Source organism: Rhinolophus ferrumequinum, chromosome 13 (assembly GCF_004115265.2).
Source record: "Rhinolophus ferrumequinum isolate MPI-CBG mRhiFer1 chromosome 13, mRhiFer1_v1.p, whole genome shotgun sequence".
NCBI classification, from domain to species: Eukaryota; Metazoa; Chordata; class Mammalia; order Chiroptera; family Rhinolophidae; genus Rhinolophus; species Rhinolophus ferrumequinum.
The window spans coordinates 17,946,667-17,966,263 of record NC_046296.1 but is presented as its reverse complement, the minus strand read 5'-3'; the positions used below and the strand labels follow the sequence as shown (position 1 = coordinate 17,966,263).

At 55.2% G+C, this 19,597-nt stretch overlaps 1 protein-coding gene across 1 annotated transcript in view; it reads left to right on the top strand.

Moving 5' to 3' along the window:
• The first annotated feature begins 2,195 nt into the window (after nt 1-2,195).
• TET3 (tet methylcytosine dioxygenase 3) overlaps nt 2,196-19,597 on the top strand; it is a 100,143-nt gene continuing 82,741 nt past the window's right edge. Inside the window, 3 exon segments of the mRNA XM_033124410.1 lie at nt 2,196-2,310; nt 3,132-3,860; nt 17,548-17,604. Coding sequence (XP_032980301.1) covers nt 3,558-3,860; nt 17,548-17,604 — 360 coding nt within the window. The 5' untranslated portion in view covers nt 2,196-2,310; nt 3,132-3,557.

The window sequence follows — 19,597 nt, the reverse complement described above, 5'->3', positions numbered from 1 at the left end:
TACCTCACAAGGTTGTTCTATAGATTAAACAATAATTGTTGTCATTTATTAAACCCTGTGTTAAGTACTTTACTTGGATTCCCTCAGAGATGGTGGGTACCTGGTCCAAGGTCACTCTGCTAGCAAAGCCAGGTCTGGAACCCAAAGTTCTCTGGCTCCTAAGCCATGTTCTTCAGTCACATTGCGTCTCAGGAGCTTGTATAACAAATAGGGAAATGCTTATGGTAAAATGTTAAGTGAAAAGAGGACAGCAATTGCATAATCAGTATTACTACAACCATTTTATCAAAAAAAAGGAAACTAATCTAAAATAGAAAAGTGTAGAAGGAAATACAGCCAATGTTTCAATGTTGTCTTGGGGAGATGTTTGTCTTCTAATTCTCTGTATTTTCTACGTTTTTAAAATATACATAAATTTATTAAAAATATAATTATTTAAAACATCAAACAATTATAACATTAAAAACAATTACAAGTTCATAACCTGTTCTCATGTTTGATTGAAAATTACACTCTATTGGTATCTCTTCTCAGTTTTAGACTTACTTCCTGAATAGAAACTCTTCAGTTCTCTCAAAGGCCAGGGTAGGAAGTAGGTACACTAGCCATGTTCACCACCCACCCCACAGCTGACAACCTGGCCAATCGAGCAGGCTGTCAAAATCAGGCCTGCGAGGAGGGATGTTCCAGACAGAACCGGGGCTTCTCCTACCGCCTAGGGCTTTCTGGACAGCGCTACTGGAGATCAGTTACTTTTTTTTCTTTCTTTCTAAATAGCCGGCTGAATGCTCATTTTCCAGTTCTGGCTGACTTGTTAGCTTCAGCCTGGCGGGGATGCCTGCCAGGTACCTGGCTCTGTGAGCACCACCCAAACTGGTCAGGCCAGTCGGCCCGTGGATGTTTCTGCCAGGACTTGCCCGCGCGTGCGTGTGTGTATGTGTGTGTATGTGTGTATTAGAGACCCACCCTTCTCCCCAGCAACCCAGGTAGGTGGAAAGCAGCTGCGGGCACCAGCCTGGCAGTCAGGCCAGATGGGTGGAGTTGAATTAATCTAACCTGGAATTTCAACTTGGCCTGCACAACAGGTGAGGGGAAAAAACAACAGAGAGAACGGGCAGTTTGGCAACTTGGAAATATTCTTATGCCTTGCCCCTTGCCCCCTGCCTGGAAAATAGCCCGGGGTGACTTTTCAAAGTGTCTGCGTCTGGTTACAGGGCTCGGTAGCGCCATGCCATCCTCCGAAGCTGTCCGAGCCCCTCCTGAACGCTGTCCTCCTAGGTTACCCTCCGCGACGCGCCCGTTCCCCCTCCTCTGGGAGGCAGGGCGGGGGTATCGGATTAGTCTTTGTTTTCGACGCGAAAGAGCCCAGCGCCGCGCGGGGGAGGCTCGCGATGGCAGGGCCCTGGGGTCCGCCAGGGCAGGGCGCTCGGCCGTGACCCCCACGAGGGTGCCCTGCAGCCGGCCAACGGCCTCTGTCCCCAGGCACCCCCTCCTTGCCGGCCAGGCTGACTCGGTACGCAAACGCGCGATGTCCCCCATTGTGCTGCCTTGGAATGAGCGAGTGGCAGCCGGGAAAAGGGTGGGAGGGTCAGTCAGGTCCGCAGCTCAGGGTTCCCGAGGGCGCCCGGGCCGTCCCAGACCGCTCCGGCCCGCAGGGAGTGGCAGGAAGTGGGGACATCGGGGCCAGCTCGGCGAGGGCCTAGGCTGGGAGGTCCGCGTGCCCCACCCCGTGCGGCCCGCCTTGCCCGCTGGAGCTGCAGAAGCGCGGGAGGGTGGGGGCGGCCAGCCCGACGGGGGAGGCCGGGTCCAGGGAGGGCCGACCGCGGGGGTGGGGAGGTTCTGCAGGTGCAAAGGCGCGGTGGTCGGACCGGGCCCTGCCCCCACCCGCTTGTGGGCCGCCGGCTCCGTACACCCCCTCTCCCTGGGAACTCCCCCCTCGCGCAGCCCCAGGCCCGGCGCAGGGGGCGGCGGCGGGGCCGGCGGGGCTCGGCCGGGCCGCACGTGCGCGCCCTCCCGGGCGGGGGAGTCCCCGGGCGAGCACGTGCCGTGGCGCGCGGGGGGCGGGGAGTCCCGCGAACGCCTTCATTGCTGCTGCTGCTGCCGCCGCGGCCGCCGCTGCCTCTTCCTTCCTCCTGAGCCGTCCCCTCCTCGGCCTGGGCGGGGGGCTCCGCGCGCCGAGCTCAGCAGGGCCAGGCGCTCCAGGAGGCGGGCGCCCCAGGCGGCGGCGGCGGCGGCCGCGACGGTGGTGGCAGCGGCGCGGGCCGGGAAACTTTGCCCCTTTGTGCGCGCCGCCCCGGAGGCGGCGGGCAGGTCGGTGCAGTCGGTGCCTTTCCGGCTCCGGGGTGGGGGAGGGGCGGCGGGGAGGCATGGGGGGCCCGGCCCGGGGGGAGGGGACGGCCCGGGGGCCGGCGTGGGGGCCGCTACCTTGTTGCGGGGGATGGGGCGGGGGTGCTATGGGTCACAGTGTAGCGGAGCCGGGCGGGGGCGGCGGGGCGGGGCGGGGGCTGCAGAGCCGCCGGAGCCGAGCGGCCGAGGCCCCAGAACAAAGGAGCCCGAGCGGCGGCGCGCGCGCGGCCCGGCCCGAGCTGCAGCGCGCCCCCCTCCCCGCGTACCCTTGGCGGAGCGGCCAGCCCTCCCGGGTCTGGCTAGCGGGCGGGGGTCGCGGCGGTGCAACCAGCACGCTCTATCCCGGGCGCGCCCCCCCTCCAGGCCGCTTCCGTGCTGGGGGCGCCCGGGCAGCCCCGCCGAGTGCAGCTCTCAGCAAACTTTATTTTGAAAGCTCTGCTCCCTCGGGGAGGCCCCAGCGACCTCCAGTGAGGGGTGTGTGTGGGAATTTGAGTGAAACTCTCCCAGGCTCGTGGGGGGTGGGGTAGAAGACAACTTTCTTGGAAATCACCTTGACCACCCCCTAAATTCCTCCAGGCTCTCTTAGCACCCAGTCAGGCCCTCGGCCTCCTCTTTCTGACAGAGAGTGGGTACTGGTGCGCCCTGCCAGGGGTTCTGGGCAGAACTTATTGAGCAAGCCCCTTCTCTTCCCCTATTTTCTCTTTTCCCAGAAGCAGGAAGAGGTAACACGTGAAAGTTATCCCTGAGCCCCAGTGATCCGCTTCCCCTTTCTGTCTCTCTTTCAGGCAGCGCTGCCTTCTCCGTCATCCTGACCCAGGAGGAGAAATATCAGGAGGAGAAACTCCTCACCCTGCCCTGCCCCACCACACCCACCTGTTCACCTCATGCCTGGGTCCAGGGTGGGTGAGGGTGAAGAGTCCACCCAGCCAAGATGATCCCTTCTCTGGGGACTGCTGCTGATGTCCTCCCTCAGACCCTGGGTCCCAGCAAGTGGGAGAGTGGTCCCCAACTGAGCCCTATCAGACTGCTGCAGAGGAGGTGAAGAGGTGTTGAGAAGAGGCGCCCATCTGGGAGACTGGAGCTACTTGCCTTCACCTTGTAGACTTTTGACTGTTTTAGGAGAGAAGGACCTGTTGGTGGCCTTTGTAGGCAGGCAGGAAGCTGGACTGTGGCTCCTCCCTGGCACCTATGCCCCCCCTTCTGGCAGCATCATGAGCCAGTTTCAGGTGCCCCTGGCAGTCCAGCCGGACCTGCCAGGTCTTTATGACTTCCCTCAGGGCCAGGTGATGATAGGGGGCTTCCAGGGGCCTGGGCTCCCAATGGCTGCGAGTGAACCTCAACTCCGAGGGGGTGGAGATGGGCGAAAGAAACGGAAACGGTGTGGTACTTGTGAGCCCTGCCGGCGGCTGGAAAACTGTGGGGCTTGCACCAGCTGTACCAATCGCCGCACACACCAGATCTGCAAACTGCGCAAATGTGAGGTGCTGAAGAAAAAAGTGGGGCTTCTCAAGGAGGTAAGCTGGCCTGTGCTTGACTACCCTGTCCCTTCCTTGAGGGTGCTGTATTTGCAGGGTTTTTTCTTAGAGACAGTTAAGCCCATCCTGGTCCAACTTTGAGTGTTAACGGTCGTTGGAAGCTGGCTTGGGCTCCTGTGCCAAGCTGTCAATTTATAAGAAAGTAACTGGGTCGCAGAGGACTCTGAGGTAGCACTCTCATCTCTGATGCCTGCGTTTGTCACTGGACAGTGATATCACAGCCTTAACTCTAAAAGTGTCTTGTCCTGCTCGAAGCCTCAGATGTATTTCAAGGTCACACCAATGCTTGGGTGATATGGGGAATGATGGTGTCAGGTGGGGGATGGAGTCTGATGGGTTTGGAAAGAAAAATTTGTTGGAGTGACACGTGGTTTTATACTGCCCTGATGGAGTGGGATATTTCTTTCCATAAACTTTTTTTGGGTTCCATCATTTTTCTCAGAAAGATGGTAGGAGAGCCACTTGAAACTGTTTGGGAATTGAATGAGAAACCCAGGATTTGGGTTCCCCTACTTAGTACTTCTTGAGGTCAAAGATTGTTTATCTCTGTGTTTCAGGACCTGGCTCAGTTCCTTGGTGTGTCATAAGCACTCAGATACTAATTGATTGAATGAATGACGATCTTTTAAGACACTGTAACCCCAGGGAGGAGTACTCCCTTTATTTGGAGTAGCGGGGTAGACGGAGGGAAGGAAGAATTGGGATGAGATCAAAGGAGGGAAGTGGAGAGGCAGTGACCGTGCATTGGCCATCATTCCCTTCCACAAGGTTGGTGGCAGCTGCGACAGCAGAGAGTTGGCAGAAGTAGGGACCAGTGAAGTTGAGCAGCTTGGGAGGCGCGGAGTAGCGGCTGAGGTTGCTCCAGGCACCGGGACTGGCGCTGGACAGGGCCTGAGGCCTGCGCTGTCCGAGGAGCTCCCGGCTCTGCCACTGATTTGTCCAGGGGCTCACACACCTCGGGCCCCCTCTCTGGGCCTATCTTCTCCCTGGGGAAGTGTAGGGGTTGTGCTTGATGGCCTTTGAAGCCCTTTCCAGCTGGGCCGTGAGCCGCTGTGCTTCTGAGAGCTAAGGCACCTGTGGCTTTGATGGGGAGCCGCTTGTGCTCAGGATTTTCCTGACCGCTGAGCGCAGAGCTGGGCGCAGACCTGGTGGGGTTGTGGTCCCACGGCTGGGAAGAGTGATTCAAGTGTTAGGGGTGGGGAAGTGGGTGTTGCTGGGATGTTTCTGCCCTTTCTTACCTTCTCGTGCTTTCTCGATGGAAGCAGCATATCATAGTCCGGGGACCGCAGACTCGGTGTCCTGTTTTCCTAGTCTCTGGTTAAAGCAGACATCTGGATCGCATCTGCAGCTCCCATCCCAACTCAGGAGACAGTGTCCAGCCCTGTTCAGTTGCTCGCGTTCAGAGGAGTTGGCATCCTGCTGACCCAGTGCCCTGTGGAACATTTCTGAAAGGGGGTGGGTCAGGGGTGAGTTTCACTCCTGGGTATGTGATGATCTGGTGTTTTGGGGTAAAGAGAACCTGCCAGTCTACTTTGTAAAGCTGGGTTCCTTTGCTTCCTTCCAGTGTTCACCCCCTTCTCCGCCCCGTTGTCTCCCTCCATTCCTCCCCTAATCAGACCTGAGGGGTGGGGTCTGAGCCGTCTAGGCTGGATGTCCTGGAATCAGTGGCCCTTGTGAACTGTGTTGAAGGTCTTCTTTTGGCAGCGATGAGGCATCAGTGAGAAGGGCTGGAGTGAGGCCCGGGTCCTGGCGTCCTGGTGTGTGAGCTGCCGGCCTGGGGCCTGGGCTGCCGGCTGGTCCTGGGGAAGATACGGGGGATCTGGCTTGGCTGAGGCTTGGGGATAACCCTGCTGAGAGATGTCTGCATCCGTCAGGACCTTGATGTGGCCGGCTGCCCCTCCAGGCCCCCAGGGTCAGGGAACGTGCGGCTGGTGGCCTGCGGTATCCCAGGACAGAAGGGCCACACGCTGGCGGGGTGTAGACCAGTGCTGGCCCATGGCAAAGTCTCCCAATTTCTGAAGAAACAATGGAAAGGGGACAATGGAGTGAGCTTTTTCTTAAAGCTAACTTTCTTTGACTTTAAGAGGAGTACTTTGTTTTAATAATAGGTCCTTTCTACTTGATGTTTAAAGTGTGCTTTCTTTTATGAAATGAAGGTGTTGATAGAAAGTTGATCGATTTTTTTTTTTTAAAAGAACTCTTTCCTTGGCAAAATACAAAATGGTAATTAGTGCGTCTTCACAATGTTTTTTTATTGGTCTGTGAAGGCTGAAAGTGTGGGAACCAACACCCAGACTACACTGCATTTAATACTCTACTCTGGCAGAGCTGGCATGCCTAAAGGCTCTGCCTGAATGAAGGAGCCTCAAAACCAGCCCACCATTTACCAGACCCTGAGGGGACTGCTGGGACCTTAACCATTAGATCTGAGTAGCAGAGGGAACATGTTCCAGGATTGGGGAAGTTGGGAAAGGAAGAGACATTCCTGACATCTGAGTTTTCTTTGGTTTGGGGCCAGGAACAGAACTTTAGAATTTGGTCCTGACTATTCAGCTGGTACGAGAGAGCATCCCAGGTGTCTCTTGGGAATCAGACCATCTTCTTGCATCCCTGCTCCCTGGTATTTCCTCTTCTGGGCACCCTTTCCCTACTTCCATCCTGTCTCCACCTCCTCCAGCTTCCTTTGGGGCTTCCTGGAAGCTGTCTGCTGCTGACAGCTGCTTTGTATCATCCTGTAAGCGGGTGAATGCTATCTTGGGTTTCCCATCCTCCTCCCCTGCTCCGCACTCTTTTCTCAGTGGGCGGAGGGCAGTGGTGGTGCTGCAGAGCCCCTCTACTCAGATGAGAAGTTTTCAGCATTTGAAGACTAGAGACAGCTTCAGGGCAGGCCCTCCTACCAGAGGCAGGTGACTACTTCTGTGGGTCCTCAAGTGCAGTAACACGCCTGAAGGGGTACATTCCTGTCCTGTGGTCTTCCTTCTTAGTTCCAGGAAGGATTTAGATTCTGGGCTGATGCCTGGGGCTGTTCGACCTCCACATTCTTTTTACCTGAGTGGTAGCTTGTAGCACAACCTGGCTGATTAGACAAGTCCGATTTGGTGGGTGTGAAGACTCAGTGACCTAGGAACCCGAAGTAAGCCCTGTGCTGCTCAGTCTCCTGAGCATTGGGTTTCTCATTTGTCACATGGGGTGACCCTTTGTTTGCGGGGTTGTTGGGAGAATTAATTGAGCTAAAGTATACGTAAGTCTGGCACACAGGTAATCTGCATGGTGACAGAACACTCCTCGGACATCTAGAAAAGAATTCATCTTTACGCATAAACAGTTGTGCGTTAGTGAGTCTCTCGGTTGTCATAGTAAAGATGCAGTTCAAGTTGCATGTTTATCTCGAGACATCCTCTAAGTTGCTCATAGAAGAATTGTGGGGCAAGGCGGAGGGAGGGAGGCGTTTCCAGCCTCTCTCTGCTGGGGGAGGAGGTGGACACCGGGAGCGAGGAGCTGCTGTGTCCCTGGGCGGGACCAAAACGTTGCTCGTGGGTGACGGAAGCAAACACCTGGTAGGGAGAGTAGGAGAAAAAACCCTTTTTGGAAAAAAAACCAAACACTGTATAGGAAAATGTATGCATAAGGGTAGAAGCACGGCTGAGAATGTTACCAGTGAAAATAAAAAGAAGTGAGAATACATACGGTGTGAGACACGGTGTAACCCTCAGCCAAGTGGATTTAGTGGCTGAAACAGCTCTCCATGCCGCTTTTGAGACAAGATACCTTGGAGTGGGAGCTATCTCAACAATACCAGAACACCTGATGGATTCTTGCCTCGCCTTCTGGTAGGTCTATCTTCTTGAAGACTGAGCCTGTGAGGAGGGATCCTTTCAGGCTGGATCGGTTCCCACCAACAAAGAGAGAATTGATGAATGAAGTAGAAGTGATGAGCTCTTTAGAGAAAGGGACGCATCTCAGCCATTTGTGAGGCCAGAGAGAGAAGGTTGGGCAAGGAGAGCTGTTCACCATAGACTTGAGATGGTTGTTTTTCAGATGCAAACAGTTTTTAACCCCATGGCCACAGACTGAAAGGGAAGTTAGCTGGAGGGGATAGGATTGCTCTTTAAAAAGGAAATGCTGACTGAACAGTCCTTAGTGGTGCCCTAAGGAGGAAGGTGGAGGGAGCGGGGAAGAACTGAACCATCTGTGTGGCTGTATGGCTGCTGTCTAGTGAGTACAGATGGTAAAAGACCACCCTCCTTCCGTGGAAAGGGGGTGCGTGATGCTAAAGGCAGAGTCAAGAGCGGTCTGACCCCTTAAGAGGAGCGTCAGAAGTCCAGTGGCCAGAATGTGCTGAGGCTGGTGGAAAATACCCAAGACAATAAAAGCCTTTTATATACTCCCAGCAAGAATGAAAAGGAAGGGGTAGGCTTACAACTTCTGGGAGCTTAGCTAATGACACAGAGAGAGCAGCCATTGGGTCCCTGTCTTGTTGGGAGGTATAAATGGGGAGGAACCACCGCGGGCGTGATGAGGGAAGAAGAGCCAGCCAGCTGCCCTACCTGAGTCAGTCATTCGCTCCCTACTGACCACCTTCACATATGCTCGTGGAAGGACATCTTTACAAATTGTGATGGTTGAAAGGGGCCAAAAGATCAGAGACAGTCAAAAAGTCCAATTTTTCAAAGAGATTTTGGAAATTATAAATGCATAAGTTTGACATCAATTTTTGACAGTTCTAGAGCAGATTGTTTACAAGGTGGTTGTGAGGCTTGAGGAAAATCAAGTGGTGAGGTTTGGGGGTCCCTGCGGTTCTTCACAAAGCAGCCCAGTCAGATGAACAGATCTGGATTTCTGCACATAAATGATGGTATCTCCTTGGATAGAAGAGAGGGCCAGTTTTTTATTTAAAGTCATCCTGAAGAGAGGACACTGTGCTGTGCAATCTTTTTATCAGCTATGTGGATCAGGGGTCCCACCCCCAGGGATTCTGGTTTAATTGGTCCTGCTGGACCCAGTTGGGCTGGGGCTCCCCAAGGGTATATAACGTGTAGGTTGAGGGGAAGTCCTCTGATGCCGCTGGGAGATGAGGTAATGGGCACCTGCCTGGACTCCTCTACTGCAAATGGCTCACCTGAGCCTTGGGGCTCCTGAATGGCTCACACCCAGACCCCCACCTTCTTAATCCGGGGGCCAGCAGCATTGGCATCACCTGAGAGCTTATTAGAAATGCAGACTCTCGGGCCCCACGTCAGACCTAGTGAGTCAGAATCTGCGCTTTAACCAGACTCCCAGGTGATTTGTACGTGTGAAGAGCTGGGGACTGGGCAGGCAGAGGGGCATCCAGAACAGGACAGAAGGAAGTCTTATAGATTGACAGGGAAAAGAACTGCAGTTGCCAACAAGGGTAAGGAAGTTGACCCAATCCATATCTTTACCCTACTATAGGCTGGGGAGACAAGAACTTCTTGAGATTTATTCCAGGTTTATACTTGTTCTTCTCGAGTCCATTTTCTGCTAGTCTAGTGAGTTATCAATAAAAGCCTTTAGGAACCGCTGTGTGTGCTGCGACTAGTCAGGAAAGGGCTGTCAGACGTTTGCCGCTCAGCCCCGACTCGGGATGTTGTAGCCCTCCCTCTGAGAGAGCAGCATCAGCGGATGGGTGTGAAGAGAAGGGTGCATCCATAGAATCTTGATTCTCATGGGAGGGCCTAGAGGCTTATGCAGGTGAAGGCATGTGTGCCCTCTTCATAAGATGTAGGTAGGGAGGACCTGCCTACACCCATCTGTGGATGGGTGGGGTGCTGGTGGTGGTGGTGGTGCAGGTATTTAGTTGAATGATAGAACGAGGGGTTAAGGAGATTGGGGCAGTCTGGAATCACGGGCTCTGCCCAAACTTGATGGAATTTAACCAGGGTAAATCCAAAGTCTGGTACTTCTTTGAAGAAAATAGAAGAAATAAATGCACAAGTAAGAACCCTGCCTTCCTCGTGGGTAGGAAGAGCTGAAACTCTCAAAGGGATGTTGATACGCCTATATTGAGGAGATCTGTCAGAGAGGTCACGTGAGGGACAATTGAAGGAAACAGGCTTGTTCAGCTTGGAACTGGGTAGGGAAACGCAGCTAACGCACATCTTGTATGGGAGGGGGAGTCACTTGTGTCATGGAGAGTAGCATGCAGAACATTTGTGAGGGGGTGGGAGTTATAAGCAGGTAGATTGAACCCGTGTCAGCAAAAGAACTGTAACATTTGCAGCTGTTCCAAGACGTAAGAGCCAGCGCTAAGAGGTGGTGTGTTTCCTGTGCGTGTGTGTGTCAGGGTAGAGGGTGGGTGCTGACTGACTGGCAGGGATCTTAAGGGGACATCCTTAAGATGGGGGGGGGGGGCGTCCACATTTGGCGTCTCTTGCTAAGATGAAGTAAAGTATAATATCAAATCTATTTTTACAGATTTGAGAAACACCTCCTTTAGGCTGTAAAGTTTTTGTTATGTTCTAGACAATCTCATACATAGACCTAACGTCAGACTTAGTTTGGAATAGAATCTGTGAACTTTCTGAAAACTTCAGCTGAATGTTGTGTGAATGTGTAGGGTTATCTTTTATCAGGGGAGAGCGTCCGTGGTTTTCAGGAGATTCTCATGAATATTCATGACCTCCCCAAATTTAAGAAGCATGCTCTCCCTGTCCAGTATGGTAGCTAGTAGCCACAAGTGGCGACTTACATTTAAATTAATTAAAGTTAAATAAGATTAAATTCAGTAACTCAGCCACACAAGTGTCTTTCAAGTGCTCAGTAGCTGCGTGTGGCCAGCGGCTTTTGTACTGGACAGTGAAGGCGTAGAACAATTCCATCAGCGTGGCAAGTTCTCTGGGACGTGGAGCTGCCCTGCGTGGTCTCTGAAGCCTTGCCCAGAACTCTTTCTGGGTTGGGGAAATGGCTGTCTGGGTTAGCTGCACTCAGAAGGATATTTTGGGTTAGGACCCCTGTCTTCACCGGAAGGTAAGTGGTGAGGGCTCTGGAAGGGACAGTGCTTTCCTGGGCTCGTTGCTTCTCTTTGTGGGCATGGCCATGTTTTCATTGTCTGCTATGGGGAAAGAAGAACAAGAGGAGTGAAGTGTGGCTGTCCACTCCAAGGCTCTCTATGAAGCGCCCCAAGTCCATTGTCGCCTCTCTGCTGCGGGCCTCTCGTTCTAGAAGGCAGCGAGATGGCTGGGTGAGTTGGAAGACCACGATAGGGGTCTTAGGAGTCGTCACGAATTCCCCACTGGCCTGCCCATCACTCCTTTACAGCCCCCTTGTGGACTGAGGACTGGACGCTCAGGAAGGAACTGCTTCCTCTGTCTTGAGCCCTGATGCCGTCTGGCTGGCTATTTTGGGGAGAGTCCTTGAGGGTTGCTGTGGCCCCTGCCTGAGCGTCTGCAGGGCTGAGGCTGTGGGAACACCTGGAGTGGACACACCCCTCTGTGGCCTGGTCTCCTCATTTGCATAAGAAATCCGATAACCTAAGTTTTTATTAGTCACTGAGGGAGGGAAAAAAGAAAGCCTCAGCTCAGTGTGGGATGATTGGCTGGCCTTCAGGTGACCGCAGGTCTGACGGTTGCTGCTCACTCGCTTCAGGTCGCACAAGCTCTATTCCTGCCCTGCTGGCTCTGACCTGTACAAGTTCCAGCTCCCTCGTGCCCCACTTTCCCGCACCCAGCCAGAGAGTTTGTGGACAGAATAACGCACCTTCCACCACTGGCAAAATAGCAATTCTCGATTCTCCAAATGGAAGGGGAGTTGCGTTGGGTAGAGTCATTTGGAGGCATTTGCCAGCCTGCACGTGCCCCATAGCGTCCCACCCTCCTAATTACGGCCAGGAAGCCTCAGGAAGGGGTATGGAAATGCTGGGTCCAAAACAAGTAACAAGGTCCTGAACTAAAGTTTTGTTCCACTTCTAAGCCATTCTTGGGAGAAGCACGTTGGGTAACTCTCGTTTCATTTTTTTTTTTCTCTCTGTCTTACTTTTTATTAATTGCTCTGCCTTCTAAGGGTAAGCTCTGGGTGTCCCAGTTCCCTCGCTGTGCCGGGCATGACCCTGGAGAGAGAGAAAGGGCCGATCTCATTGTGAGGGCTGGGTCCTGTCTGGAGCCAGTGGGAGGAGAGGAGCTGGTGCGAGGACGAGGAGGAGAGACAGACACCTTCCTGGAGCGTTTCCTCGGCCCCACCACCTACAGTGTCCCCTGGGCCGGGGGAGGGCAGCTCCTCTCTCTGGTGTTGCTGCAGTTTCCGGAGGCAGGACGTCATCCGCGTTGGCTTGTAGACCCGCGGTGTGCTGCCTTCCCAGCCTCCTTCAGCACCTCTCGCCGGGACTGGCTGTGTGTGAGGCGGGACTAGCTTTGTGCAGGCGGCGCGGAGCCTGAGCTGTGGGCAAAGACGAGGCAGTGTGTACTCTGTCCTAATGAGCTCACAGTCTGTGGAAGGAGACGAGCATGGAAACAAATAATTACAGTGCAGTCTGCTAGGACTACAAGGGAGGGATGCCCTGAGGGCAGAGACCTGCGTTAGTCACCTTTGGGCCCAGAGAGCCCAGCGGGAAAGGGAAGGGACATGTTTTGAGAATTTCAGCACAGCGATACGTAAGGGATGAGGAGCGTTCTTTCAGAAGGAAGAAGGCATCTCTGCGCCAGAGGTGTGTAGAGATGCTACTCAAGTGCTCTGGCTGGTGGCAGGGGTGTGGAAGGACACACACAGACTGCAGGGGGCCACATGCCGCTGGCCCTGGATCCACCAGGGGGAAGGTAAGACTGTGTGAATTCCTCTTGGAAGTCTCCCGCGAGGCTGCCCCCAGGTTTTTAAACCACTCAGTCTTCCTGTGTCCCACCTTTTCCACAACCTCTTAAGGTCCCGTGTTACTTGCTTGGGTCCTGGAACATTTGGTGGACCCAGGCTGTTGAATGTGGGACGGGGAGACCCTGCTGAGGTTCGTAGACTATAAGACCTCACACGCATCGTGGAGGGCATGCGGGGTGTGGGATGTGGGTAGAGCCGCCTCTGCTACCTGTCAGCAGGGTGGGCCCGGGTGCGTGCTGTTTGTTGGTACCGGAACGTGCAGGCAGAGTTACTGGCCGCCTCTGACTGTTTTCCCACGGACATTGCTGGGTGCTGGGATCAGTCTGCTTCTGCTGTATCTCGAGGAGGAGTACCTTTTCTTCTGTTGCTGCTACCCCCCCCTTCTCTCCCCCCTCCCTGAGATTGCTGTTGACACAGACTTCTACTGCCAAAGCTAATTGTGAGGCCTGATCAGTGAATGCAGGCAAAGGCAGTTCCCATGACAACCGCAAAGAGTTTCAAATGTAGGGGATGATGTGTGTGATGGGCTGCAATTACTTGGGTGGAAATTGATGCGTGGACACCGGGGACTTCAAACATAGGCTCTGAAGGTGGAGGGGGTGTTGGGTTTCTTTGGCAGGATCCTTTGTGCGATGGAGAAGGAAGGGAAGGAGGTCACAGGCTTCCCCCACAGTCGAGCCCAAGTGCCTTCAGTGTGTGGAATGTTGGGCAAAACCCCACAGGGGCTTTGGAAAGGCACGACTCCAGCCGTTCTGGTTAGACAGGCAGGACACCCAGAAAGACGAATAGCAAGTACCGAGTGTCAAGTGAGAAATGTTACAAGTGCTGTTGGCTGGCAGAAGACCATGGTAACGCGAGAAGGCTTCCTGGAGGAAGTGGGCTTGAACTGAGCTTTGAAGTAAAGCTTTGTGGGAAGTGACCTCATGCAGGACACAGCCATGGCCAGGGCGGAGAAGTCTGTCTACCTCCTGCCAACTCGAGAAGAGGTAGGTTGGTATGAAACTCAGAGAGCTACACAGAACAGAAGTGGCTGTATAGCTGCAAGTGAGGGGTTAGCAAGAGCCCTGCTCAGTCATTTTCTAGCTGTGTGACCTTGGGCAAGGTGCTTAGCCTCTCTGTATCCTAATTTCTCCATCTGTAGAATGGGCGTGAATGATTACTGTTTCACTGGTGTGTTTTGGGGGTTAACTAAGACATGGGCATTTTACTCCCAGTATGGGGCCTGACCTGGGGTTGGTGGTTGGTCTATGTCTAGAGGTGGCCCCATGCCTTAGTCGTTTTATATCTGTGTGGGTTCTGGCCTGTGGATATCCATGTTTCTGAGGTTCTCGGTGTTGGGGTATTTTCTGTGTTCTGGAAATGAATGAATCCATTCACTTCTCCCTTGTAGGGAGGGCTGTGGCCCCACTCCGCCCTGTTGGGAGTGTAGTGGGGACTGGGGGTCATGAGAGAAGGTGCATAGGGACTCTCAGCCTCCATGTGGAGGGGTCCCAAGGACCTCTGGTTGGTCATTGTGAAATCCCAAAGGTAGAAAGAGGGGCAGATAGGGATTAGCTGGAGCTGGGTGTGGGGTGTGGAGAGTGTCTGCTGAAGGCAGAGTGGCCCCAGCACCCATCTTTGTGACTCCGTGGAGCCCTGGCATTCCAGCTGCCTCAGAAAAAGGCAGGAGGCCAGGGTGGGGCAGAGATGGGAACAGGGGGACGGCCTCAGGGACCACAGGTTCCTGTAGGTTATCTGCATGGGGCTGGGCTGGGAACTGTGGTTGCAGTAGGACGGAGTTAGCACTGTGGGGGTGGGTGAAGCAGGAAGTCAGGGTGGCTTCTGCAGGCTGGTGAGCACATGGGCTGGGCTGAGCAAGGCTGGGACTCAGCTCCGGTTCAGCTGTGGCAGGTCCTGCCCTCCCAGGGGAGCAGGTGACCCTTCGATCCTTGGAGCCTTCAGAGAGAAAGCCGACGGGGAGAGTGGCCTCCGTATCTCAGCACCCAACCCCCTGCGTGTGTAGAAACTCAGCTCAGCACATTCCAGCTCTGTGCAGAGGCTAGTAAAGTAGGGATGACAGGGCCCCTGCCCACGTGGGGAAGATCTCCTTGTAAATAAATAACTGCACTTGGTAGTGACGGGTGCTCTGGAAGAGGCCCTGGGAGAAGGAGGTGATGCTCAGAGGAACTCTTGATGAGCTGGAAAGCGGCAGAGGGAGGTAACCGACCACTGGATCCAGCATTTTGCCTTTTACCAGGTGGGGGAGGGGAGGGGATCCCAGCAAGGATCAGCATCCAGAAGTCTCCAAGGCATGAAAAATGATACTATTCTCAGACTCATAGCTTAAAGGGAAGTGGGTGGGGTCAGGTGACCCCATCCCTCTTTGCATTTCGCTGAGGTTGACAGGGGGGGTTGGTTAGAGAACTGGGGAGAGAAAGGCCTAGATTGGAATTCTAGCTCACCACTCACCAGTTGTGTGTTGGGTGGACAAGTAATCAACATCTATCTCTAAGTCCCTTTCTCCGTAAGAGACAAGGTTGTGTGTGGAGTAATTCAGATGCAGTGCTTCAACGGAGTGGTTGGCTGGCACGGAGCCTGGTACAGAGCAGGGGCTTGATAAACGGTGGCAGCCTCAGCGGCAACAGTATGAATTGTTACTGTCCAGGCAGCAGACTGTGTGTGGCGTGGGTGGGTGGGGCCGGGGTTTTAGGAACCAGCATGAAGGAGAGACTTCTCTTGGTCTGGCCAAGGTGAGAGCTAAGAGGTGCAGTTTCCTGTCTTGAGCCATGGCTCAGGACACTGCTCCTTGCCCTGCCTGTCACCTGCCCTGGGGAGGAGCCCAGCAGTGCTGCTCTTTGTCCCCAGGGGTGATGAAGGTGTGGGCCTCCGTGCCTCCTGGAGTCTCCCCACCAGAGGCAAGCTTTGCTGTTTCTCCTAAGGCATCTCATCCATCTGCGTACCCCCCTGGGGCCTGGCAGCAATTGGGCATCTATGGTGTGGCAGGTAGCGGAGCACATCTCCAAAACAGGGCTGTCACACATCCTGACGAGCCCTGAGTCACTTCTCTCTGGCCTCAGCTTCTTCATCTGTGAGACGAGAAGTAGCACAAAATGAGCATTCCTGGAAACTGAGGGTGATGGTAGCTGCATTTCTCCACAGAATCTTCACATCTGTGTATGAGGTCGCTGCTCTGTGTAGTTCCATTCTACAGATGAGCAGAGTGAGGCTAAGACAGGGAAGGTTTCACCACCAGGGCCCTGCAGCTAGGTAGTGCTGGATCCAGGAGAGGAACCAGGTATATGAGGACTTGAGTCTGTGGCGGTCCCCTTCCTGGGAGGTGGAGGCTCTGGGTATTTAGTTACAGAAAGGGGATGGCGTGGAGCAGGACGTGCCCACGGATGCCAGGAATTAAATACAGGAGTGGAGTGCAGGGCCTTCCTCACCCCATTCTGTTCTTCTCCTGCCCTCAGCCTCCTGGGCATTGCAGCTTTCAAAGGCTTAGAGTTTGGGAATGGCAGGCCAGAGCTCTTGGGGTCTGGGCCCACCTCCCTTCCTCAGCCTTTTTTCCCCCGGGTGTGGCAAGCCCTGAGGCCTGGGGGGCTGCCTTTGTGGCCCTTCAGAGAAGGCATCATGGAGTGGGGTGGGGGTGGGGGAGGCTGTCTACATTGTGGGGGGTATGTTCAGGCAGGGGGATGAGTGAGCCTAGGGTGAGGTGCCGGTGTTTGTATGCATGGGGAGAACCAGACTGGCTTGGTGAGGCTTTGAGCCACAGGCCGTGTGGGCTTCAAGAAGTCTATTTTCTGAGGTGGGCGCTGAAGGGGGCCGGGGACAGGGGTTGAGGTGGGGAGCAGTACTACACAGGGTTTAGAGCCTGATTTTTAGGGCCGGGCAGACTCGGAGTCCCAGCTCTGCTGTTTTCTAGCTGTGTCACCTTGGGTAAGTTACTTTACTTGTCTTGTTTCCTCATCTGCAAAATGGGGTAAAGGTTGGCACTGCCAAGGCTTTTTTTTTTTTTTTTTCCTCCTTCGAAGATTGCAGCGGCTATTGCACCTCCTGCTTTTATCACAGCCTGGCACTGGGTGAGGCAGTCAGTGGCCCGGTGTGCTGGGGTTAGACAGTAGTGGGAGGGGGAATCCCACCAATGTCTGTTTGTCCCCAGGCGTGGTCTGTCATCTGACCCTGGAGGTGCAGAGGATGCCTCTGGTGTTACCTCAGGGTCACCTACTCGGAGGAGGCGGGGTGCCCCGGGATTCTCGGCCTGCCAGGGAGCGGCCGCGGGCCTGGGCACCAGCCAGCGCGGCTCCGAGGCACCCTCCGCGGTGCCCCCGCCTCCCGGCTGGGCAGGTCCAGCTCCCCGGCGGCCCTGCCCCCGCCCGGCCAGCCGCGGGGATTGGCTGGTGAGCGTACCGCCCCCTCCACACCAGCCTCGCCGGCGGCGGGGAGGGGAGCCAAGCCGGCAGCTGGCCGCCGCCTCCTCTGCAGTGCCTCCCTCCGTGCGCTCCGGCGGGGATAATGGGAGGCCCGCCGGCCCATGCACCAGAGGAGGCCGGCCGAGGTAGAGCGGGCAGGGCGGGGAAGGACAGGCCAGCCCGGACGCAGGAGGAGGGGCAATGGCCTCCTAGATCTCGGGCGGGTGGAAAAAGGAGAAATGAAAATAAAAACACACTGGAAGGCGAATGAGCTCCTTCACTGAGCGTCTGGGCGGCAGCTGGAGTCAGGAAGATGGTCCTTGCTGTCCTTTCTTTCCGAGGCCCCTTCCCTCCCACCCTCCCGCGTCCCCTGCAGCGGTGTTAGGGGCGCAGCAGAAGGACTTTGCTTCTCTCCTGCTGTCAGCCTGGCTCATCAGTCTTTCTGGCTTCTTTTGCAGGTGGAAATAAAGGCTGGTGAAGGAGCTGTGCCGTGGGGACAAGGAGCTGCTGTCAAGGTACCTTGTGTGTGTGTGTGTGTTGTGTGTGTGTGTGTGTGTGTGTGTGGTGGGGGTGAAGTGTTTGACTGGATTGGATAAAAATAAAGGGTCTCCTCGGGTGATCCTTTAATCTCCCACTGTGTGTGTAGCAGCAGCTGAGGGGGAGGGGCGGCGGGGGTGTGGGCGGCCAATGAATTCTCAGGCCTGTGTGGGTTTTGTTTGGATTCTTTTTGCTTTCTCAGCTGGATGGTTTGGGTGCAGTTGGGATTGGGTTTGTTGAACTGTGTGTGTGTGTGTGTGTGTGTGTGTGTGTGTGTGTTTTTTTCAAGACATGCAACCCACTCCCCACCGTTGCCTCTGGAAATGAGAAATGTCCCTGGCACTGTTGGTTTACATCCAATCTGCAGAAATCCCCGGGTGGGGGGGGGGTAAAGAGGAGGGGGAGCTGCACTCCTGAGTCTGAAGCTGATAGGGTGTCATTAGTCATGCTGCTGTCACCATGGAGATGGCTGAAGAGGAGAGGAGGTGGTGGGGGTGAGGATATTTTGGGTAGGGTGGGGGCTGATGCAACATCATGACTGGGAATCTGGTGGGTGGCTGCTGTTACTCTGAATCTTGGTGTCTGGGGGACTGGAAAGGGAATGTTACCAGGTGAGTGGGAAGTAGCGAAGCGGGCGCTGAGCGGCTTCATGTGGCTGTCTGAGGGCCAGGCTGGGGGATTTGGGGCAGGGTAGGGTCTGCACGGTATCAGCCATTGCTGGGAAACACACACACACACACACACACACACACACACACGTTCCTCGCAGGTTGACAAGGAGCAGGATCAGTAGGTTTCCTTGGGCTTTGCCCCTGTGTTCAGGTCTGTGGACCCGCGGTGAGCGGTGAGTTTGGGATTACTCAGCAGTATCTTCTGCTGGCCCAGGGCGGAGAAAACAGAGTGGGAGGCAGCTCGATGGGGCTGCCTCTCAAGTCCAGAGCAGACAGGCTGGGGAAAGAGTGTGGGGACAGGTGAGCAGGGAGAGGACCCAATGGGCTTTTCCTAGGAAGGAGGGAGCCCCTTTCAGCCTCTGCCTCAGCCTCATCTGCCCCTTGGGTAGCTGGAACCTGTGGGGAGCTGGGGGAATCTGGTTGCTTGGGTAGCAGGTGGGTGAGCTGCCCTTGTCCCCAGACGCTCCTCGCTGGAAATCCTCCTCCTGCTTCCTGGGAAAGCTGTGGGAAGCTCTGTGGAGGTGCTGGAAGTGGCACCCTGCCAGCTCACTGCCTGGGTGGGGATGCTGGCAGGGAGGGGCACTGCTTCCCCATGTGGGATGGGGGCTCCTGGGTGAGGCTGCGGGGTGGATCAGAAGCCAGGGTGGTTCCTTGGCTTCCTCCCAAGGAACTTCAGGGAAGGAAGTGCTTGGGGGAGGGCAAGAATTTTGCTTCTGAGCAGCTTCTGGGGGAAGGAGAAGAGCCAGGTGGCATTGGCTCCCTTGGGAAGCTGGGTATGGAGTGAGGCTGGAAAGAGTGGGTGATCACCTGGGAAGAGACCGTGGGAGGCCCCTGAGGCAAGCAGAGGGTGGTTGATACTGGCAGTTCTGTGGGTGGGGAGGAGAGCTGTGAGCTCACTCTATGCTCTTCTCCGGAGCAGAAACCCCAGGTTCCACCTCCGCTTCCTCCCCTGGCCTCCCACTGCTGACTGGGGAGCTATAATCAACGCGTGTGCTTTGAGGGCTGTGGGCACAGAGATCGTGGCGTGCACCTGTTCTGTCCCCCACCCTGGGGAAAGCAGGACATGGGGATGAGGACAGATGGGCTCAGGGAGGAGGCAGCTCTCTCCCTCCTTTGTGGCTCCGGCCTTGTCAGCCAGAACTTCCCTCTCTGTTGGGAGGAAGGGCTGCTGGCAGGTTTGTTTACTCCCGAGAGCACCCCCTCCCTCCTGCCTAGCGATGGCTTCTCGTCAGCTCTTTCCAAGTGTGTTCTCCATTTCTCTCTGCCTGCGTTCTGCTGGCCGTGCAGTCCCGCTAGACGC